The following is a 24,269-nucleotide window of genomic DNA, read 5'->3' on the forward strand; positions in this document are numbered from 1 at the left end:
GTTGTTGGTCAGGTTCTGTGTGGAAGGACAGAGACCTGTGCAGACATGGTCTAAAGTAAAATTTCCTCATTGGTTTGTGCGATCATCTAGCGACAGCTTGATTCAGTTTGCTTCATCAGGAGAGCTACCTTTTTTGACAATGCTTAGCATTTGCTGGTATTTTTTCATGCCAGTGAAGCAGGAGGCAATACAGGACTAGCAACGCTGATGGTCAGGTCACACCATTACCAATGAAGATTTCTCCTGGGCCATGAAAAACTGGGAGGTTTGGAGGAGAAAGCTGTAAGACTCAAATCCCTTTCAGCCTAAGCGGTAAGTGTGCTTAGACTGGGCCTGCCACCAAAGGCAATAAACCTGATGTTTAGCTCAGGTTGCTTATTCTAGGAACAAGTTTTTTATGGAGAGGAAAGAGTGACTAGTTCAGCACGTTGGGGTTGACACACTGGTCAAACACTGTCAAGGTTTGGTCTTTTTGTAGGCTGAGGTTGCTTCACTGAGTCATTTGAACTCTGCCAGTTTCCCACGCTAAGAGCAGCGCTGTAACATCTGTGAATGTTTTGGGGTATCTTTTTTTTTTTTTTTCTGGTTTTGTTCCTTTTTTGAATGTGTGGTAATACATATTGGAAACTTATCTCTGTATCATTGAAGAAACCTGTTCCTAATTCGTTTGAACTGTTGGTATCTTTTTCTGGAACACGGATGTCTTTTCCTAGAGCTAGAAGCAGCTAAGTTTAGATACTTGCTTTCTTAGGACCTGACAATGGACTGACGCAGCTTCCAAATTTGAAGACACATGTATTTGCCTGAAACTGTAGCTGAACGATGGTTAACCTCCCTTGCAGAGTTCCTTTGCGACTTGGAGTTTCTTGGCGTTAGGATGTCTTGCAGGGTCAGGTTGAGTCCTGCAAGTTGAGTAAGAGTTTAGGGAGAAAGAAAAAGAGACAAAGAGAACTTGCTTGTAATTCAAACCTGTGCAAAACCAGTGGAGAAGTGCTTGAGCGGCACACTGGTAGTCTCTTTGCTGCACAGTGCAGCAGCGTGGAAAACAGGCCCTGCTATACGCAGATTTGTAAGCAGTGGCAAATGTCACACGAGATTAAGGGCTCCTGGAAGGACACGCAATTTGTGGTGCCGCTCCCATTCTCCCTCCCAGCCGCCCTCAGTTCCCCGCTGGCCTCCCGCCTCCTCTGTAAAACTCCAGCTGAAATGGAGAAATGGGATGGGTGGCAGCGTGCCAGATGCCCAGGCATCAAACACCGCTTATCTCTCTGACGGACACCCTGCCGTCCATCGCCGGGGTGACTCACTTCTTCGTGCGCTCATGCCTCATGTAACTCAAAGAACTTATTCACTCCTGGACAGATTTGTGCAAATATTGATATAGCTGTCTTGTTTTGTACCGGCCTTTTTGAAGGTTGGCTTTTTTGTTTAGGTTGGTTGGCTAGTTATTTGCCACTATCATTATAACTTCCTTTGACTAGGAAAGTGTGAGTGGAACTGCTTTTTGCTGCTTCTGTCCTAAGGTGCTGAAATATCTGCTCTAGGATGAAAAGCATTTGGAAATGCTTTGGAAAGTTAAATTTGAAGCTGTGATCTGGAATCTTAGTGCTGTCTGAAAACCAAGAAAAGGATTTCTCAAAAGATGTTGAAATGGTTGTTTCCATTTTGTTGGGTTTAATTTACATCTAGTTTTGTGGCTTTTAACTGAAAGCAAATTAATTAACTTTAATATGAAACTGTTGTTTAAATACTCAATGGCCTAATTCATTAGCCTAAGTTATGCTTTATCAGTATTTAATAAAAAATACCAGCAGTGATTTTACAATAATTTTGAAAAAAATAGTAACTGCATTGTCACAGAAAACTTCAACAATGTTGACAGTTTTTCACAGAGAACTTCTGTGCTTATTTAAAGACCATTTTTTAGGAAAAATCTTTGTTTGAAAAACACTGATGTTGAATATTCCAATGAATTTGCTTCTTTGGCAGTGTAGCTGCTCTAAGTGAATAACACTGCATATTAAGTGTGACAAATTTTTATTTTGGTAAGATTTTTGATACTGTCTCATATGATATTTTTTATAAACAAAGGGGGGAAATATGGTCTAGATGAAACTATCATGAGGATTTGATGCATAACTAATTAAAAAAGAAAAGCTGCATTCAAAAAAGAGTTACCCAAGTTTAGTTATCATACTAGGGAGATATTGCAAGTGAGGTCCCTGAGGTCAGTTCTCTGTCACTTCTATTCACTATTTCCATTAATGAGCTGGACGATGTAGTAGTATTTACAAAACTTGTGCCTGACACCAGGAGTTTGCAGGCACTTTGCTGGACGTAATCAGAATTAAGAATGATTTTGGAAAATGGAAGTAATGGTGCAAGTCAGTAAAATAGCAGCCAGTAAGTAGAGGAAGAAGGAACAAAAGGCAAAAATATAAAATGCCTTTTCAGTTTTATTGTGGAAAAATGTTAAAGGCGATAGGTTCAAACACAAACTAAATGAATCAACAACACAGTATGTCTATTTGAAAAAAAAGTCATCTGAGTGTTGATATTAGCAGGGATGAAATGTGTAATATCAGAAAATGATTATTTCTTTACAGGTTATGCTGGTGAAGCTTCAGCAGGAATACTTTGCTTTAGTTTTGGGCACCACATACTGAAACTTGTAGACAAACTGAAGAGGGTCCAGGGAACAGCAGTGGTGACAAGAGGTTTAGCAACTGATGAAGGATATGGAAGGAACTGGATTTGTTAGTGTAGAAAGGAGATAAGGAATGGGAGACACGATAGCAGTGCTGAACCGTGTATAGGTTTTTACAGAAAGCAAGAGGTTAGGCAGCCCTGTTTGGTGTGATCTATGTCCATGTGATTTTGTTACAAAGCATGTCTATTATTTTTTCTCTCTCGTTTGTGGACAAGCTTCGTTTTATCTGACAGCAGTGTGACAGAGCAAAAAGAAGTATTTCTGGGACCATTTAAATTAGATGGTCATATATTTCCTTTCTTTCTCTGTGTTATGCGTACTATTATTAGTTGCCTTTTTCTTCCTCTAAAATAGCATCTGTAAGACCCACTAGATCAGTGTTGGTGCTTAACAGCCCTTCTTTGAGAAAAAATGACAGTGAAAGTGTTTTATTCATTATCTCCTCTGTCATAAATCTCTAACTGGAGCAAAAATCCTGACCCCGAATCTTTCTCCAGAACTCATGAGCCCATAGCTATTCAGTTTTAATTGTGTTGTTCCGATGATTTATGGCATGGCCTTGGGTAAACTGAACCTCCACCTCAATTTCCCTGTCTTTAGCTGGAGATACTAATATTTCTCCTGCAGACAGCCTGAGACCTAATCTGTGTAAGACTGGCTTGACAATGTACAGTCCTCAAGCCCTTGTCTAGCAGAATCTTAAAAGTTTAGCTGTCACGTACCTATATGACTCAGTAAGTAGTTGGCAAATAGTCCTTATTTATGGTGGGACTAAGTTTTGAAGGGGTTGGGGTTTTTTTAATTTACTTTTGTAAATTCATGTTTTTCAGTCTTACGGTTCGGATAGGCAATTTTGATTATCTTATTTTTTGGGCTGGCAATGCCAGACACGAGATGAAAAAGCTCTGAAAAAGGCCTTTGTTTGTAAGGGTGAATTATTCAGCTGTAGTTGGAGACTATAACTTATTACAATACACTCTCCCCTGGCAGCTATCATAGACTGTAGAGCAAGCCCCACTGGAGCTCCAAAAATCTGGGATGGGAGTCTGGCCAGAAAAACTCAAAGCCTTGAAGTATGTTCCATGGCAAGGAAAGAGAGGTTACTTTTCCCCTCAGGTTTCTTGCATTCATAAGTGATAATTACCATCAAAACAGAGAGAGAAGATAAATACTGGATAAGCTGGCAAGGAAAGGACCCAAGTTGCTGTCCCCCACAAACAGGAATGCCTGCCTAGCATATAGGATGGTGTGCTGATTCGATAACAAAACAGAAATGCGTTAAGAAGTAGTTGAGGAGACCGTGCTTATTTTACAGTACGTGAAATAATAACGCCACATCCAAAGCTCGGAGGGTCATGCTGCAATTCCAGCATTCATCTCAATTGTAAGCATGCCCTCATTAAGGAGTGGAAGTATCTTTGGATAGAAACGGGACTAATAAAGGCTGTAACCACTTAGGCTTTTGAAAAATAGGCAGCCTTATACTATGATAGGAGAGGAGGGTATTCCTGGTGGGTCCTGACCTATGCACCTTCAGTTCATTAATTCACTGAGCAATATGTTTTAACTAAAATAAATATTGCAGCCCAACTGGAAATGTCTCATTGTTGGAGAACTTGGCCTTTTTTCCTGTCCATTTTTCTTCTTTTGTGATCTCAGTCGGTGAATGGTTGTAATGATCTCACATTTTTTCTTGATGGAGGAATCTTTCTCCGCAACTCAGAATTAACACTATTTCTGTTCAGGAAATAATGTAGTCAGTGAATGCAACCATTTGGCAGAAAGGAAGAAAATAATAGTCAGGAAATTAACTACACCATATTTTGGTTGGGTTACTTTCCCCACCCTTTCCTATTCCCACATCCCTCTGAAAGCACCAGATCTACTCCAAGTATCAGTCTGAGAAATCACTTTTTGCTTGCAAGTGATATGTATTCACTCCAGCTGTATGTTAGTTTTAAGCTACCCAGAGTACGTATAGATTTTATGGCATATATGTTGAATAATCCCACCAGCCATTAAAATAATCTGGGTTTTGGTAGCAAACAATGGAAGCTGGACATTTCTTCTAAAGGGGCTGCTGATGTACAGCTGAATGCACTCAATCTACATATTTTATTGTCCATAGTGTGCTGCACACTTGGCCCTGAGAAAGCTCCTCTACTGTCTGCTCCAAAGTGCTGGAGCAGCTTTAGGGATAACATCCATCCCACACTTCTTACCCAGGCTGAGCCCCTGTTAACTTTAAAACGTGGAAGTTCTGCAAGCGTAAATATTTACTGCTTCATTGCTGCGCAAGTCCCACTAAAGTCAGTGGGAACTGCTGGGCTTAACCACTCTTGAATATCCTAACAAGGGCTCTGATTCACCTCTGGGAGAGTTTCAGCAGCGGCTTCGATGGCAGCCGGATTTTAGAGGGTCTAAATAAGAAAGAGTAGCGCAAATAGGCTGGGCCTGAGTGGCGCTGGCCCCTTGCCCAGCTTTCTGCATGCACAGCGCTTCCTGGGTGCCCCCGCCGCACTGCCCTTAGGTGCTGGTGGCAGAGGGAAAGTGTAATTTCAGACTCTGGCTTCCCAGTTGCTGGTACCTTGTGTAGGTCATGTTGACAGCACCTATTGTGCTGAAGCATTTGAAGGGCATCCAAGTTTTGGCATCATTAGATTATTGCCATGGTGCTCGGGCTGCAGATCCTGTACAATAAAGGAGTTTTACTTTATGTTCAATCACTATGAGCTGTTATCTGTGGCTTTCATCTAGTCTCCATTAATGAAAGAACAAATCATTTCAGGGACTAAATAGATGTTTGACCATTCAAATATATGCAAAGTGATATGATTTATGAATGGGAGGAAATAGTTTTGCAAGCCTAGAATTCCATTTGCTGTGGAATTTCAATTTAACAGTGTGAATCCAGTTAAATCCTGAAATATTAGATTTAAGAGCCCTTTACAGCCAGAGAGCAGGTTTTGTCATACTACATTACCAAGTTGTACTGCCTTTCAGCTGAAGGCTCCTAATGACTGATATTTCTAAATCTCATTCCGTTTCATTAGAGGATGATTATTTATTAATACTAACTACTAACCTTGCTGCAAAGAGGAAAATAACAAATTATTCTCCATTATTTTGCTGATCAAAAAAGAAGGAATGGGCTTGAACCGCAGCAAAGAAGGTTCAGGTAAGACTTTGAGAAAGCATCACGTTAAGAACAGAGAGGCCTGAAGAAACTGGGCATCTCCATCACTGTAGACATTCAAGAAGAGGTTAAAAAAATCTGTTGCAGGAATGCTTCTTAGGCTTGATGCTGCCTAAAAGCATGAGGATGAACACAATGACCTCTTGAGATGCCTTCCAACTGTATTTTCTACTTTTATAGCCAACAAAACGTCCAAGACGTGCTGTTGAAGTGTCTTGGCAAGGGAAATGTTTTCCCTCTCACTGAGTCTGCGCATGGCATCCTTCAAAGCGAGGGATATGGAAGGCACAACTGGCACAGCCGTGCAAGCTTAACTGCAGCGCAGCCGACGATTGCCAAAGCATTGCATCACGGCCTGGCTTCCCAGCAATCCCAGCCCTGTGGCAGGCTTCCACCTCTCGGGTCTGGCGGCGTCGCTTTCCTTGACGCTGCTCCCAAGGAGCAGAGTGGGCGGTTTCGCTGAGGGCCAGGAATGTGACTGCAGCTCAAGAATCCCCAACTCTGGGCTGGCGAGGTGTTGTGAACTGGCTTGTCTGAAGTGAATCAGGTAGGCCTCAGCAGCTCTGACACCAGCGCCAAACTCCTGCCGTACCAGCACAACCGAGCATTTCCCCCTCTTGCAGTCTGCCTTGTCCTTTTCGTCCCAGACCTATGCATTACTCTCTGTTTACCAAAACTGCCTTATTTACAACTACAGAGGCTTTGGTGGATCTGAGTTTGAGCTTTGTCACAGCTGGAGAGCAGCCACAGAGCATCCTTCCAAACTCTCCACCCTGGAAACCGAGGCAGAGAAATCATGAAAGCAGAAAGCCTGGCAGAAAAGCAGAGCGAGGCAGCAAGAATCTCCCTTTTTTTAATTCATACTCCTATCTCTCCTCCTAACGTGGTCACACCAAAGAATGAGGATAAAAACAAGTCCAGATGTTGCCTGCCTGTTTGACCTTTCTGTCCTGCCATCGCTTGGCGTTTGGTGGTGGGTAGGAAGCTGTCAGTGTTTGTGACAAATCAGAGACGTGGTTAGGTCTAATTGAAGTTGCTACGGAAAAACTGATGCTGGGGAAAAAGTAACCTGGACCAAATATACTTGCTGCAAGGGAAGAAATTTCTCTGCTAGTGAAGTTAGACATGTGCTCATCGCATGACTGGAGAAAGAGAAAAGGCCAGTGCATTTTGAGTGTGCCATGTTGAGGTATCGGGTGGCCGTGGCAAGAGGCAAGGATGTTTCCCCCTCTGCGGCCGTGGTGAGCCCGGCCCTGGAGGGCTGGAGGTGTTCGGAACAGCTCTGCCATCACCGACAGGTGGCTTCCACAGAGGCTGTCAGAGAACTAAATATACCTTGGTTAATAACAGCCATTTAGCTAGAGAGGACGTGAAAACAAGGTAAATATTTGGAACACACATGTAATAATAATGGACATTTTATTTTTAATGGAGGGGGTATAAATAGCAGGAATGAGATGAAAATGAGAAGCAAAACAGGCTGCATGTAAATGGAAAAATCCTAACATTGGGATTGTGGGATCACCTCCTCAGGGCAGTAGTGGAAGCCCGTAGTTTAGGACTTGCACAACCAGACAGAGAAGGAGCATGAGGCATCGCATCGCAGGGAACAGTCCTGCCTTTTGCACGGATCATTTGGATTTCCCCTGGCTTCTTTGAGGAAGAAAGTTAAAAGTCATAAGGCTCCTTGGCCACCACTTCTCCTTGAGGATCCGAAGGAATGTTTAATGTTGACGGCTCAGCCGAATTGCAGCTTTGGGAATTCTTATCTATCCTCAAATTCTTATCTTTAGTTTCAGTTGTTTATATTTCCTGACTTCCTGTCTACAGTGCTTATCCAAGTTTATTGTTCAGTTTTACTAGTCCTTGTTTAACAACTGCTCCTTTACACTCAGGAGTTGGCGGTGCTTCAGCAGTGGGTGATTTCTCTGTTTATCTTTACCACCTCATTCAGGTGTTAGAAGTAACATGCTAACCTTGGAACAGTCTCAGCAATCCCAAGACGCAAAGTTTCCCCATACTTTTGCTGTTTCTTTTTTACTTTTGTAGCAACCTTGTTATTTGTGGCACAGTTCTGGACCAGGCATGATTATTGCATTTCTCTACTTGTGTAATTTTAAGCTTGGGTGGCAGGTTGCTGGTTTTTTTTTTGTTTCTCTGATCCATCCTAGGCAAAAAAGGGTTAATTTGTCTCAGTAAAACATTGACAGTCACCAGGGACTGCTGTGACTGAGATGAAAAACAAGACTGCACCTGTATGCTGGCAATTTCAGATAGATTCTGGTCAACTATTTTTCTCTAGCGCTTTGTTCTGCCAGCTGCCTCAGTGCTTTGGATGCAGGTGGAAGGATGGACTTTGCTATCTATAAAAAAATTTAATGGTGAAGACCAACTTCCGCCTCACCTCCCCGGGGATCAAAGTTATTGCATTGCCACACAGCATGGCAGAGCAGGCAACAAAACAGGCAACAGGCTGCATGCGCCTAGCCACCACGGGGAGGTCTCGACTTGAAAGAAATAGCTTGAGATTTTTCCCTCCCTCCCTTCTTTCTTTCCTTTTTTTTTTTTTTTTTCCCCTTCTTTTGAAAGAGACAATGAATGCATGGAAGGACTCCCAAACTGAGTGACTTGTATGCAGAAAGGACAAGCTGCCACTATATAAAACATACCATGCAATATCATTAGTGTAGCTCCTCGACAGAGGACCTGTTGTAGCTCTTCCAATAATCCAATGCAAGGCAAAGGATCGCTCGGGAGCTCTGACTGTACGGCTTGATGTATGCTCACAAGAGAAGTTCTCACAGAGACCCTATAGATTTATGTCATAATATGCTACTGTATGATGAAAATAAATAGTCCCATCTGCCCGTGAAGGTAACTTCATTGCCCGTTGCGGAGCAGCAGATAATGCACGGACTCTTTGAAGGGGCAAGATCTATTCTCACGACAACGCAATGCTATTAAATAAATCTCGTAACAGCAAATTTTGCTTGAGACAACGGGAACTTTCTGGGGCTGTGTTACACTGTCTCATACAATAAGGTCCTCCGTGGCATTTTGACTGCTGTTGTGATAGAAATAAACCATAGTTTAATACCAGTATTAAGAGCTCAGATATTTAAATGTGAGTGGACCATAAGACTTGTAGGATAACAGTCTCCGTGAGAGGACTTTAAACAGGGGGAAAAACCCAAAATAGCCAACGGAAAAGCTAAAGAGCTATGCACTGTTTGCGTGGGCTTTGAAAACACTATCAAAAGCAAAAGACATCTGATTTTTTCCCTGTTTTTTCAATGATATGAACAGATGCTTAATTTAGGTTGTTTTCTAAGGTTGTTGTTTTACATCGCTGCTCTACAAACCCACGCCTTCAAAGTGCCATAAAAAGGGGGAAAAAATACAGAAGTTGCTAAATGGAGATCAGCGAGTTACAACAGCTGAAAATAACCCACATGCATATTGCAATGAAGTATGGGGGGGCTATGGAGGAGGTACCTTGGGGTTTTTTTAAATTTTATTTTGAGTTGCCTATGATCTTCTAATGCTAATCTGTCTTTAAGCAATGTATGTTTATGTGCATAACATGGGTAGCTGGCTATGAAATAACTTTTGGTATTAAGAAAGATTAACAAAATCTCACACGTCAAGACATGCAGTACCCCAAAAAGAACGGCTTTTCCTCTTCTCCACCACTGCAGAAAATACTTTGCTGGTTTGCAGATAGATCTCACCTGCCTCTACAGCAACAGGTACCACCATGCTGTGTAAGGCAAAATAGGATACTAGTTGGACGGAGGATCTTAGCTGGTTTAGTATATATACAGTGTGCTCCTACACATCCGTGCTATTTAGACCTTCTAACATGTGGTGTTAATGCCACATTTAACTTTGTGTAGGAGGGTCTTGCCAATACTCATTTTGCACCACTAGTTTCATATGTAGTCATGGGACATCACTTTGTCCTGTGTGTGTCATGTAATTAATGAATGCTTTTGTAGCTGTGATTGCCTAAGGGTGCAAGTGAGATTCTGTTATCTGCTACGGAGAAAATCAAAGTCTGTAGTATCTTTGCATTAGTGCAACCATTGGTCTAATAAGCTGTATCAGGTAGTCTAATAAAAATATTGCTCTCCCTATAAACCTTGTCTTACTCTGTTGTAAATGAGTCACTTTTCATGATAGCTGATGAGAATTTGCATGTTGCATGGTGCTTGAATGGATTTCTGAGCTTTCTATCCACACTCTGCAGTTTTATCTTATGTTTGGCAGCATATTGACATCATTAAGATAAATGACTCACTATTTCTCTTTGGTTGGAGAGTCACATGGAGCAGTTACAATGCTACTCCTGTGCCTCATTTTACATCCAGATGTATTAGTAATAGCTAATTATTGTCTTAAAGACAGGTTGAATTTAATGTAACATTTACAGTTTGTACTTTTTACCATACTTGCTATTTGTAAATAGGCACTTTTATGTTGTTGTGAGCTCATATTTGACATAATTTCAAATTGTTTGCCAATCAGACATGCATTTAGTGTAAGTGGTACAGTCTGTGTAAAACGGTAGAGCTGAAACCTGAAATACTCTAATCTGTCAGCAAATAGTGGTAACTGAGGAAAGTGAATGCTGATTGCTCATACAAATGGGCAAGTTTGTACCTCAAATGGACTGAGCCTGCAAGGCAAGTGTGATTTTCTGAAGAGAACTTCCTTTTTAGATGTACAAACCTTGGATGGGCCAAGTTAGTGGAAAAGGCCTGAGTTAAATGCTACGCCGTTTTGCTGTTAGCCTTTCACTTGGTAAAGCTTTGTTTTTAGCCCGTATTGAATGGGCTTGTATGTGAGGGTGCGCTGGGAATGGTATCTAATGGCATGTGTTTTGTAGTGTGACTGCAGAAATATTCTTGATAGACAGGTGGTACTGGACATGTCTGATGATGAGGAGGGGTTTGATACTCCACTGACTGAGCACGTTAATGGATTCCCTAGTTCATCCCTTTGTGCTCTACACATTGTGGTCTCTCCTATGAAATATTAAGATTTTTTCTAGACAGAAATCCCAGGGCTACTAATGTCATCCTTGCCATATTGAAAAATGAAAAACGACCATTCAGTCCTGGATCCCTGCACAAACTTATGCAAGACTTTTTGTATAATGAAATATCTAGTTAACTAATTGCAATAGAACTGTGTTCAGTAATAACCAAATCCATGGCAGTGTATGAGCAGCCCAATGCTGATTTCCAAAAGCAAAAATTACACGATGAATCCTGACATTGACTTAAGATAAAGGGACTGCCATAGTTCTTGGAATACCTAAAATAAGATCAAATGAAGGTATTACATAATTTTTGCTGCCAAAGATTGATTTTGACTGTCAGAAGACCGCATGGCACAACCCTTGCATTTTTTTCTTTCAACAGTACTCAACTCTGAGGCTTTCCTTGGTGCGGGAAATGCATGTAAGTCTAAGTGATATGAAGCTGTATTTTCTTTCAGTCCCAAAGTACAGGGGTTTCTGAAGTACTGAAACAGCATAGAAGTGCTGAAACAGCATAGGTGTTTCTGAAGAAGTTTCACAGATCTCATCCCTATCTTTGCTCTATCTGCAGTTCTCTTGTAATGCTATTGAACTATTCCAGTAGCCTTAATATGTTCAGATATGAGTATGAGGAAAGAATGCTGAGCCTCATGATGAACTAAGTGCCTACAATATAAATAACAGTGTGGTTAGGGAAGCTTTGCCTATATTAATATGCTTGTTCACTTTACCTGTGCTTAACTAAGGACATTCTGCATATCTGTTCATTAAAGGCATTTGCATCATTTCAATTACTTTGCTTGAATGTAAAGTGTTGGTGTAGAATGTTGCCCATCTTTTGAATAATCAAAAGGTAAATTATCATTTAAAGTATAAATTAAAAGCTCATTAAGGCTTGGGAGTGAAGTACTTCAAAGTTAGCGGAGTCAGAATTGAGGTTCTCCATGCAATTAATTCACCCTCCCCTCACTCCCCACTTTTCTGCACATGCATTGTAATACTAATCTTAATTACACAGTCACAATTATGTATGTGCACACACTCAGACACACATTTACATCTGGCTCCTAGCCAGTAGTTCCCATTGCTTCCAACTTGCCTTTACACCCACCTTGCTCTGTATCCCTCCGCATTCATGTCGGGTAACCTCCTTCTTCCCATGTAGGCTCAGCAAGGGGCAGCAGGAGGTCACTTTAGAGACCGAGGCAGCTGAGCTGAGCCGCTGTGCCACACCGCACCGGCCCCCAACGGTGAGGAGCAGGGCCACGGATGGCCAGCTGCAGCCCCCGCGCCTCAAATGGGTGGTGAGCGTTGCCCAGGGGGTTTGCAAGGAGTGGAGCTGCCAAACTGGACTGAGCCTCTGGTACTCCTGTGCCAAATGAAATGCTCAGAGGGCATGACCTGGTCAAATTTATATGGATCTTCATAGGAAATAGAGCCACAAACAACAGTCCTGTGTAAAATTTCGAGTCCCTGATCCACAGCACGGAGGCAGGAGAGTTTCTTAATTGAAAGCTATGTAAAAGTACTTTAACTGGATATCATGGTTTAAGACCAAGTGACAGTGTGGAGACTAAATGGATTTTTAATCACAGGTATATGCAATGCAAAACAAAAAGTCAGTTAAAGTTCATGGACTCATGCTAGGGGCTATGCTAACTAGGCCTACCAGGGCAAGGAGAAACTAGTTTTCCTCAACCTCATTCTCAGAAAGGGCTGAACCGTTTTTGCTACAACTTTTTTTTTTCTTCGATATTTCTCTTTATTTGTTTTCCAGTCTAGAGTGTGTGCTCTAGTCATTCTCCTACCTGTGGTTAGTGTTATTCAAAGAAGACACACTCTAACTGAAACTTTGAGTTCCCTGCAGCTAATCCACTACCACCTTGCTTGTCTGAGAATCCTAAAAATACTTAAAATAAACATGTTTTTCAAGGTGGACAAGGCTGCCTTTCTAAAACAAATGAGAACAAGAAAAAGAAATCTTAGCTAAGAAGAGTCTGGTTTTTCATCAGAACTTTGCATATGGCCAACTAACCTGAAATGTGTTGATAATTTAAGTAAGTATTTTTCTACTGAAGCACATTCGCCAGGTACATTTTTGGCTGAATATCAGCAATTTTGCGGTGGGGGATGATTGTGTAAGGCACGTAGGAAGATCAAAATGGTCCACTGTTCCCTATATGTGTAGAAGGAACATGTGGCTGAAGTGGCGTGTCTGGAGTACAAGTTTTGATTTGTTTCAAATCAAACAAGTAACTCAAGCAAGTAACTCAAGCAAGCCTAAAATAACCAGGGCTCAGACTATCCGTGTTTTGTAATATTCTTAGCAGCTAATAAGTAATCTGCATGTGCTGTTTAAAAACAACCTTGATGAACAATTCTGCAAAATAAAGTTGTGTAATAAATTATATCAGTCCCAACAAAAATGCAACAGTTGTGCAGCTCTGAAAGCCATGGATTCCCAGATACCTGAACCACGATGGGAGTCTGAATATTCACCGGATGCCCTGGAGCCCACAATTTTTTCAGTCAAACTTTCTAAATCCTCCTGAAGAAGATGGCTGCAACACAAGTTGACCAAGCATATTGTCTGATCAGCATGGACAGCTGTGGCTTTAAACAATGACAGCCATTGTTAGGTCAATTTTAAAGTAGGTCCTTAAAGTTAATGTGATTATGCAAATGTTGCCCTAACTACCGTGGCTGTCTTATATCCTCCACAAATGACTGCATTGTCACTTTTCATTATGTGCATACAGTCCTGGTGGTTTGGTGGTATCATTATATCTCTCGGAAATGGACCATGTAAAGGCCATTCACTGTTGGCACTGCATTGTGTTTTTCCCCAAGCAGACCAACCTTGACCCACAAATGAGGGTGGTAGGGATTTTCAGGCCCAAACCTGTGTGTGTTATTCACATGATTGCTCCCATTGACTTGGCTGGAAACTCTTGTATCAGGCATGGAAGAATTAGGTTAAAACATGATTGTGAAATTAAGTCCAGTCCACTCTAAACTGCAGTGTATCTGTACAAACCTCTGACAGCCTAACTTCTCACACAAATGGCTTTGTGTGAAATCACTTGTATCATAAAAATTCAGAAATTAATCCATTATTCACTGGGGAAAAGAAAACACCTCGGACAACTTCAGTGTATGTTTTTCTCCATGATGTCTTTGTGATTATTATTATTAATTTGATTTTAATCATGAAACACCCTTTTACAGAAATCTGTGATCACAAATGAGGAAGCTGAGAGATCTCAGGATCCATATGTTCTGGAAGGTGGCAGATTTCAGACGACTCATCAGTTGGGGGACATGACTGATTTCAGACTCTTGGTTGCATTGCTTTCAATGAAAACCAGTGACTTGCAGTTTCAGTTCTCATCACAGAAGATGTTCTCACAGCAACCTCTTGTTTGGATCGTTTTCTCTTTTTCTGAGTGGGGAGCCTGATGTTTGTCCGAATTCTGTCTTTACGATTCCTGTTCTGGCAGCTGAGAGTCTCCATGACCCAAGCACACGATATACACCCTGTGACAGATTCAGGCCGCTGGTTGAGATTTGGGCCTCCTCAGTAAAACATCCTTCCTTTATTTTTAGTAGGGTAAATAAATGTATATATAGAGATATATATATTTGCATGCACTTACTTAATGTAAGTAAACATAAAGGAAAATCATCACCTCCCAGGGAAGTCAATGCTCTGCCTTTGCTGGCTTGCAGCAGCTCTCTAACGAACGCAAACTACCTCAGGAGATTCAGGGACTTGGAAACTGCAAGGGCAATACATTGTATTGCTCGGTTGTGTTATTCTACATGCAGCTTCTCATAACATCCTCATCACTGTAGCACCTGAACATTGCTCCAGAACTAGGGTGACCTGCCCTTTGCCAGCTTGTGTTCACAACTACTAGAAAACCATGAAGTCCAAACCTACCTGTGTAGCAGTCAGCCTCTCCTTCTGCCCCAAAGCTCAGTTCTACGGGGATGTTTGGTTTAGGGTATGAAAACCTGCTTTGGCATAGCAGGGCTGAAGTTGTAGCACCTTCAGCATCAACTTCGAGAGTGCAGGAGCATGTTGTGGGACATCGAGCCTTCTGGACAACTTCCTGTGCTCTAGACAAAAGCTGATTTCTGTTATTGGAAATCCTTTGAAAAAAGTCAGTTACGGGTGTTAAAGAGGAAGGAAGAAGAGCTTGTACCACTCTGACAGTTAGGAAGGCAAATCAAGGTATCATTTAAAATTTCACATTCAATCCATTCAAGCTGTCACATAAAACCCTCATTGCTCCATTGATCAATTGCCAGAGAGGATGGTAACAGCTATTTTTTGGATGTCAGACAGACAGCATAGCAAACCTCAGAAGTGACAACTTAACAATGGGGCGGGGGGGGGGGGTGGAAATCCAGCAGCTTATTTTAATCATCATGTAAGCGAGTTTGCTGCTTTGCGATGCCTGTGGCAAAATCGCGGGGCAGGTGTGTGCCAGGTCGACTCCTCTCTTGTGGCAGTGGGGCTTTTTTTTGAGATCCGAACAGTAGCTACACCAACGGGATGCAATGAAAGCCTGCGCTAGGAAGCGATGGTTTTTAGAGCCGTGATGGAGGGGTGACTATCACATTGGTTCTGTAGCTTATCACCGTACGAACTGTGCTTGTATTTGTTATGGGTTTTCTGTTAGAGGATGTGGCCACAAATCAGAGGTTGGCGAGGAAAGGATTACTCTAACCTCTTTGATTAGAGAAAGTTAAGGGTGTGCCTGCGTCAGCGCTAGCTCAAGAGGTCTCCCCGTGAGTTGCTGCTCCTGGGGTCCTGCCGCGGGACGTTCATGGGGCAGCAGGAGAACTAGTCCCCGTCCTGGGTAGGTGGGCAGCTGCTGAGAGGATGCCGAAGCTGAGCGTAACGTGGCCCGTCCCTCCCGTTCCTGGTGGGCCTCTAGGCCTGGGACAAATCACCCCCAGTGAGAGGCTTTTGTGCACGGATGGGGCTTGACTGGAGGACGTTACTTGAGATACAACCAGAGCTCGCTTCTCAGTGAAGGTGATCCTGAACCTGGAGGTAACAGGAGCACCGTCGTGAGTGCGCGGGGGCCTCTCCGGAGTGGGGATGGCAGGGGCTTGTCAGCCATGGGCAGGGAAATGATCCCTGCCCTTAGCCCTCACAAAGTGTGGGCTTGGGCTCACTGAGGTTACGCAGACCAGTGACTTTTTTCAATCAGTTTTCAGTGGGGTTTGGGCCAGACCCCATCAGGGGTGTGTGCCTTGGTGAAATGGAGCTGAGCCCACCAGAAGCAGCTACAGGGGCAGAGGGGATGGCCAGGAGGATGAGCAGAGCTGAATAGAAAAGCAAAGTATCGTCTTTATTACTTCATTGAAAGATATTTTAGGCCTTTGATTGCAGCAAACCATGGCCGTTTCTCTGTTTTATTCTTAGGTGCAGCGAGGCTTGGCTGGGCAGGTAGGAGCTATAACCCCGTGCAGATTTCCATTTCCCTGCCGGCAGCACAGGCTAGCAGCACCCTTTATCTGCACAGGAAGGCTGAGCCGGCGCCTCTGAGGTCTCCGCCTTGAGCTCGTAGAAACACAGATACCGAAAACCCATCGCTTAAATAGTCACGGCCTCCCTTTGCCTTCAGATAACTCCTATGCTGATGTACGCTGATGAGAGAGTTAATGAAACATTAGAGGCAGCGGGGAGAGATAGGCGCGGGCAGGAAAGCACACCTGCAGGCACCCTTTCAAGACTCTCTCGGGGCTGACTTTATCGGGAGGGCCACGGCAGGCTGGCAGCTGGGCCGGCAGGAACCGGGAGATGCAGAGGTGGTCTCTATGGTTAGTGCAGAAACCTGTTTGGGGAGAGCTTCCTGAAACTTTCTTTTTCGCTGTTTGCGAGGGCTTCTCTGACAGATGTGTGCGCAGAGAGCATCTCGGAGCTGTAGCGATGAGTAGTAATTTAATCAAGCAGTAAAAGTTGTTTCCCCATGAAATGACATTTCCTCAGGTGTGAGTCCAGCTAGTCTGTAAATGTGGATCCGTGCAGTCTGAGAAGCAGAGGGTCTTTTAAACAATAACCTAAAAAATCAGCAATTGTTCTGATAATCAAATGGATTGGAAAAATGCCTTGTAGAGATGTCATGTATCAAGAGGGATTGTGAAAAAAACAACTACCTGATCACAAATAATTAATGGAAAAATAACAGCAGAGTGAATACATTTTACAGTCCTTAACAATGAGCTGTACAACCACTGCTGGCTTGCAAACATGGCTGAAAGCAGAATTTGGACCTCTACGGTCTATCTTCATTATCTTACCCACGTCAGTCACTGAGAGCAAAAAAGTCACGAAGTTTGCTGGTACCATGGTCTTCAGTGAAAACTGCTGAGACATCGAAGTCAAGTTCAAAGAAAAGAGGCAAACAAAGGGAACAACTGCATTTGGTCAGGAAACACGCTTCTGTTTGCATTAAGACATTAGCCTGCTGACTGGAAGATGTGGCCAGTGTCTTTCCTTGACCACCCAGGCAAAATGCCACCATTGCTCCCCAGGAACAGCTGGGCTATCAGCTGAATCCACCCATGCTAGGAAACAAGGAGGCAAGCAAGATGCAGACCAGTGCCTCAAAACTGTTCTTTCCTGAACTGAAATATTTTTAACATGCTCTTTTCCATTTTTTGGATGTTTTTAGGAAAAAACAACCCATTTTAAATAGATTTCTAGGAACAAGGGCTTTTTCTGTCCTTTGCCGTCACCCCTGTCTCAAATCAGGGCTGAGGCAGAAATACAATTGCATGTGGCTTAAGAGGAGGTGATGATTGTGATGCTCCAGTCACAACCCTACAGAAACATCCTTTGCTTATGTGTCTGACTGTGTGGGCTTGAGGGAGGGCTGGTGGCCATTGACTTAGCTGGCCTGGATGAGGATGAAGACTGCAAATACTGAGGAAAAAAAAATCCTTTTCTTCTGGCTTTTTTGAAAGATCACTCTATGCTACCGAATGTTCAATGCTGCGCTCTGTGCTTTACCCTTCAGCAGACTTGTTATTTTGGCTCCGAACTATGAAGTCTGCTCTTTCATTCAAGCTGTAGTGTTTTTTCCCAAACCAGTCCAAGCTCTGGCACTTTTTCAGTTTAGGCTTATAGCTGTCACATAGGTCAGACCTGCAGGAGTTGAACCCCTGGGACTCTGCATAGAGAGCTGGAGAATTACAGGGTCTAGCTGGGAAACACCTCACGCTCTGGTATTTTCCTTTATTTTTGCCCTGGCTCCCTTGCCTCTTAATTTTTAATTAGTGGCACATGCTGAAATGATAATTTAAATTCTTTTCAGAAATCAAAAGAATTCCCACTGACAACATTATTAAGTTATAATTACAGTGAAGAAAAAAGGTTAATAGGTATTTGAGCCAAATATCTACTCTCGATTAAATGAGAACTTGACTGAACCTGTTTTCCCTTATTTTTGGTAGGTTACTCTAGATTTAAATGGGTCCAGGATGGCTATCCACCTGTGCAAAGGGCCACTGCAAGGCCAAATAGCCATCGTCAAGACCTCTTATGTGGACCTGTGTTGGGATAGGTCTCACCTGACTGATGCTCAAGACGGAATTTAAAAGGCAGGTAGGACTTCTCTTGGGTCTCTCTCTGAAAGAAAGATGTGTATTTCAGGCGGTAAGCAGAACATGGTCACATGGGGGTATTTGTGTGAGAAAGACATGTAGGAGGTGGCACTTTGTTACAAAGGAAACTTTATCGAGTATCAGTGGGGGAAAAATAACCAGGTTCCTGGGATACAGCATTCAAACAAAGCCTCTTCCTTCGCTCATGCTGAGCACCACATGCATGCAGAAACATATGCAAATCAGCCTTAATCTACTGAGTGTTTTGCATTTTCAATGAAATGAGGGGGAAAAGAAACATTTTCCTCTGTGTTAGCTCTAAGTGTACCCATGAACAAGACAATTATTGCAATGGTTTTGCATGTTAAAAATGGGTTTTAAAGCAATTGAAGGTGTAGGGGGAAAAAAAACCCAATCCTTACGCTGGGCACCTGCAGGGTGAGCCTCCATGTTTCCCGGCACCGCTCCGCACCGGGCACTAGATAATGATCTGTTTAAACTCAGCCACGCTTGGTGCAGTTACAGCTGGAGCCCTACAAGGCAAGAGCTTTGCCTCAAAGACCTGTTGTAAGCTTGGTGTTTCTTTTTCCCTTTTTTTTGTTCTTTTAAGCTGTAACGCGTTGCTTAAGCTGTGGCGTGCCTCAAAGGCAGACCTTTCCCTCTTCCCAAGTTGCACACCACCGAGTCCTGCAGCGCTCCCTCGCATCTTGCACAAGCGTTTTTACGGTGTGAGCCCGCAGCTTTTGCACAGGCAAGTGCTCTCACAGACTTCCCCTTCTCTGTAATCCATAGCGCCGGGGTCCTGCCTGGGGTAATCGCTCTGAAGCTACCTCAGGGCTGGCTCTCCCTGGGCCCCCCCCAGGATTCGGCGAGAGCCCAAACTGCACATGGGGGATAGATGGAAACAGGCAAAACTTGGAGGAGGCTGCTGCAAGCACCACTCCCTTCTCACACCGAAAGCCAAAAGCATGCGAGAAGGGACCCTCCAGAGGGTGAAAAACGCCTTTTTGCTCCTCCTTTTCTGTGCACTGCATGGCGTGAGGGCCAGCACATGGCTTGAGCTGGGAGGACTAGGCAGGCTGCTGGGGAAGGAGTAAAAAGGACTGGAAGGCGCCTTTGGGGGTTCTCAGCCCATACATGGCTACGCACGCTTGGAAATAGGAATTGCTTCCTTCATGGAGCTGAAGTCTGCTCGCAAGAATATCAGTCTGACTTTGAAGCGCTTGCATCAACTTAACATTTCAGCACACAATTTATTTTCAAGCTACTAAATAAAATGCAGTTCTTTTCCTGGCAGGTTGCATCTTTTTTCTCATTTTTCATTTTGTTGGCAATTGCTTTTACTCTCTAGCATTGCTGGGGCTGACTGTCCTCAGTGCTTATGCTGCATGAGGCTCTGCAAGTCTGTCCAATTATTTGCTGTGCAGTGTAACGCACCAAGTTTCAAAGTATATTCTCACCTCTGGTTTCTTAAGACAAGCATGAAAACATATGTTCTACAGTGTAGGAACTCCAGAATATTTTGCTCTTATTCAGTTGGTTCCTGATCTGATGGTCTTAGATGAAGAAATAAATTATCCAGCATTTTGGAAGAGCAGTTTTGCACAAAAGATGCAGTAAGGCTCCCACCGGCTGAAGCTGACCTGGACTTTGGTATCACTACCGATGTGCCTCAAGTCCACAACAGGCTAAATGCTTACTGTTTTGTGCTGTGCTCCTTCCACTGCCTTAACAATCAATGAGAACCGAGGACGTTGAGGCTACCTACCGTGTGCAAAACTCTATTCCTTACTTATCTAAGCGTGCTGGAAAAAACCTTCTTGGCTTGATTGTTGCCTATAACAACACCACCAAAACACTAAACACAAAGAAGATTAGGAGATCATGCAGGTTTAAGTAAAAAAGACCACACTTTATTTATCTACAAGGCAGTACATTGTTGTATAAAAAATTAAGTGCAGATGAAGCTGCACCAAATGCTATTAAGGCAGCAAAGTCAGAGGCTGTTATAAAAAAACCAAACAATAAAAAAATAAAATAAAATCAAATCAGTGTTTTGCCATATCGATAAAGATTTGGTATGGCAGTACAAAGAACCATATATTTCTAAGAACCTGATTCAGTACACAAGACCCAAGTTAGGGAACAATTAGCTAGACATGGAACAAAACAGACAACACGAACAAGACAGTGTTCTCCCAAACATATGAAGGTGCAATGCATGCTGTTACAAACCAATGAGAAACAAAACAACACATCCAGACAAAAAAAAAATCTCCCAGGAACAGTGTTCAAAAATATTGCTTATAAAAAAAAAGGGGGGAAAATATAAATGATGTAAAAAAATTAAAATAAAAAAGGTCTGAAATGCTAGTGCATAGTCAATTAGCTAACATCAACATTTATTTTCTTTCCATATAAAGCTCTACTGCTCCTTTTACACTAGCAGCATGTCTACACGCTAAGGTCTGTAGCAGCAAAACACAGTATTCATTTGGCATTTACAAAATTAAATTACTGAATAAAAATATAATTTTTCTCATAAATCTATGTTTCATACAGTAATATTTTTTTAAAGCAAGCTAATTACCCCCCCCAAACAGAAACACACAATGTATAATGGTCTAGAACCATAACAGAATGAGAGAGTATTTCAAGAGGCATGGATGTTTGAGCATTCACGATCTTGATCAGTTTTCCCCCTTTGCACAGACTAGCGTTTGTAGTAATGCTTTTCACTTCAGTATTTTACACCAATGCATTTTGTTCAGTGATTTAAAATACATCTGTTTGAGTACCTGCTCTTTTATTATAAAAGAAAATAAAAAAAGAAACAAAACCCCACCCCTGGCTAGCACATCACTGAAATAACAATACTGGTGTATTAGGTCTGCTTGATCTCAAGAAGTACAAAAAAATTACCCTTATTGTAAGTCTGCACTTAAGATCATTAATTACTGATTCAAACTTAATACCTAATAATTTAGGCAAGTATCATTTATTAAAAAAAAAAAAAAATCCTCTTAAGTTGGGTGAAATCCAACAAGAATATATATGCTGAGTGACTAAATGCACTTTGTGCTGCTCCCAACTGTTGTACCACAACAAAGATAGGCTCTTCTCCCATTCATGAAAAGTTTTCATGCAGAGGAACAGGAATTTCCCAGCGGAGGTGAAGTGTTCTCAAAACCATAATGCTTCTCTGTCCGTCGACCCTTTCACATCACCAGAGTCCGGGTGGGGAAGGCGGCCATGTACTTGCGTGCCTGATCCGTCAGGGCCATCTGATCCTCGACCTTCCCGCAGGACGCTGACTCCCAGGCGTTGTTCAGATGCTACATTAGAAGCAGGCAGAGAGATTTGGGGTGAACAGCATGTAATTTATTCGTAGACCCAGCCGAAGCCAGGCCCGCTCGCAATTAAGTGTTTCGTGAACACACAGTAGGATGTTGTCCCATCTCCAGAGAAACTGAAATCTCAACACAACAGGCAAAAAAATATCACCCCCACTTCTCAGTTAGCAACCGGAGGAGTGAGCGGACCAGACGACCTGCAGAGGGACACACCACAAGAGCCAGGATCCAAACCTCCCCACTTCTCTCTCAAACAGTGTCTTCTCTACAAGGCCATACTATAGCCTTGCCTTTAATCTCTCCTTTCCGTGAAAGGTCTAAAAAGAGAATTTATTTGCAGGTGGACTTTACAGTCAACAGGACACAGCCAGGTTAAAGCCCGCAGTTCAGTGCCACCACCACGCACAAATACCTGCCGGACCTTCACTCTAGAAATACAGCTGCTCTGCCCCTGCGTTCCCTAAACGAACCTGACAATCTTGGCAGCCTGACCGCAGCTAACAAAAAGTCCCGTGCTCACAGCTGCTTTCACCTGTGCACAGCGATTAGCACGCGCCCATTAGCAGAGCTCCTCTGGCGAAGGAGAAGAGAGGGTGTGGGGGGACGACTCTCAGCAGAAACAGCATTTTAATTATTGTGTAAGCCATTTCACTTCTTGTGGTATTTATGGAGGTTACAGACACCATTTAGTATAATGTTAAAGTGAGATAAACATATCTGCAGAGGGCTGCGCGCACTGTATTTATGTACTCACTACACATGTGAGCTGTTTCGCATTGCCTTGAGCTATAAACAGTAATGAAATTTCAAAGCTCCTGGAATTTATCAGTATACACACACATTTACACACGCTTATTTTTTTTCTATTGAACTCTTTCACTTACACAGTGCGTCTGCTTTTCCGTGTCGAGATACTCACTAAGCCTTGAATAAAAACCCTATTATTATATGGAGCTAGTTGCATGAATACCCTGAATTCCAAAAATGCACACAACTGTGCTTAACGGAAAGCTGCCTCCCAGTGAGGAGATCCCAGTACTGTTGAAGATTGAGAAGGTCTACGCCCAAGATCCACCAACAAAGACAAGCCAGGAGAAACCCTTCTCTATTTTCCTCTGCTTTCAAAAAGGATCATCTTTGCAGTTCAAGACCTACATTGCTCAACGAGATGGCCAAAGCCTTCCCAACGTGAAGCATAATTTAGTGGACTGCAAACTGTCTGCTAAGAGCAGAACTGTGCCGGCATGCCTGTGGCTCTTCATGCTGCTCCTTCTAGTTGCTAACTGTGCAAGAGGATCCTCAAATTATTCTCTGGCCTAAATGTTTAGAGAATGCTCTTCTGACTGTAAACAGTGTTATCTGAGACATATGGAGAGTAAAAGGCTGCGCAACATGAAATACAGATAATTTCTCATAACATGCCCTAATCAGGGCACTGGTACAAACACAGGGACCGAGTTTCCCTGCCTCGGAGGGCTTACAGTCTAGAAGGGACAAAACTAATGAATAAATAAGCAGTGTGGCCAAGATGAGGGCAAGCATGTTAGTCCTCTGTAAGCTTCTGCTGGGCTTCCCTAGACATGGCTTTCTCTTCTCTGTAGACAAGTTCCAAATGTTGTCTCTGACGGGAGTTCCTCGTGTGAAGGAGAACCAGGTCAAGCCTCAAATCATGACCTTTCTGCAGCTTTTTGTGGGAAAGCCGCATCTGTGAAGCTAACAAACATGCCACGCACCTCTTTTCTGGAGTGCTTCAACCTGGGCTGGCTGTATACTTTGTGCTGTGGCTCAGCCTAGGGCACATGCCACAGCCAAAAAAGCAGGTGTGACATACTTTCTGCGCGCCGCAGACATGCATGCAACATGCCACAGCTTCTTTTATGTTTTGGTTAAACAGCTTCCAGGGTAACTTTTTCAAAGGCACCTACATCAGCTGGGAACCTACAGCCTCCTGTTGATCCTCAGTGGGACTCAGGCACTTGTGAATGTTTTACCCTGTTATTTCAGAGGTATTTGCATCTGGGACCAAACTAATGCCTGATACAACGCCATTAGATTTACTTAGAAGTCAGATTTGGTCTGTACACCTCAAAAGCAGTTGGTAGTTCCAGAATATCCATCATTTCAAAGGACAAAAATACGTGTCCAACTGTTATTTTCCCATGATCTCCCAAAGCTCAAATATACTGCTCTAGAAAAGTGAGATCAGCAGTCCCCTAAATAGCTGAAAACATGTAAAGAAAAGTCCATCTGTCACCGTATGTCAATTTTTAAAAAATAGAAGTAACTTCAGGCAAGGAGTGTCCCGATTTCATAAATTAGGCTTAATTGTTAGTATCTACACTG

General features: G+C 42.8%; 2 protein-coding genes across 8 annotated transcripts in view; one reads left to right on the top strand and one right to left on the bottom strand.

Annotated features, from left to right (window-relative positions):
- The window catches only part of AHI1 (Abelson helper integration site 1), a 127,083-nt gene extending 104,704 nt beyond the window's left edge, over positions 1-22,379 (top strand). Inside the window, exons 26-27 of one of the 2 annotated variants that reach the window (XM_087774044.1) lie at positions 11,333-11,371; positions 12,116-12,195. In XM_087774044.1, coding sequence (XP_087630170.1) covers positions 11,333-11,371; positions 12,116-12,163 — 87 coding nt within the window. In that variant the 3' untranslated portion in view covers positions 12,164-12,195. Of the gene's footprint in view, positions 1-11,332; positions 11,372-12,115; positions 12,196-22,266 lie in introns of those variants that run through there. The other variant, XR_015708079.1, reaches the window with a different exon arrangement.
- MYB (MYB proto-oncogene, transcription factor) overlaps positions 20,465-24,269 on the bottom strand; it is a 28,602-nt gene continuing 24,797 nt past the window's right edge. For all 6 annotated transcript variants that reach the window (XM_087774060.1, XM_087774059.1, XM_087774054.1 and 3 more), the window contains one exon: positions 20,465-21,908. In XM_087774060.1, coding sequence (XP_087630186.1) covers positions 21,792-21,908 — 117 coding nt within the window. In that variant the 3' untranslated portion in view covers positions 20,465-21,791. The remainder of the gene's footprint in view (positions 21,909-24,269) is intronic.

Source organism: Nipponia nippon, unplaced genomic scaffold (genome assembly GCF_047370975.1).
Source record: "Nipponia nippon isolate SJK-2023a ecotype South Korea unplaced genomic scaffold, ASM4737097v1 scaffold_4, whole genome shotgun sequence".
NCBI classification, from domain to species: domain Eukaryota; kingdom Metazoa; phylum Chordata; class Aves; order Pelecaniformes; family Threskiornithidae; genus Nipponia; species Nipponia nippon.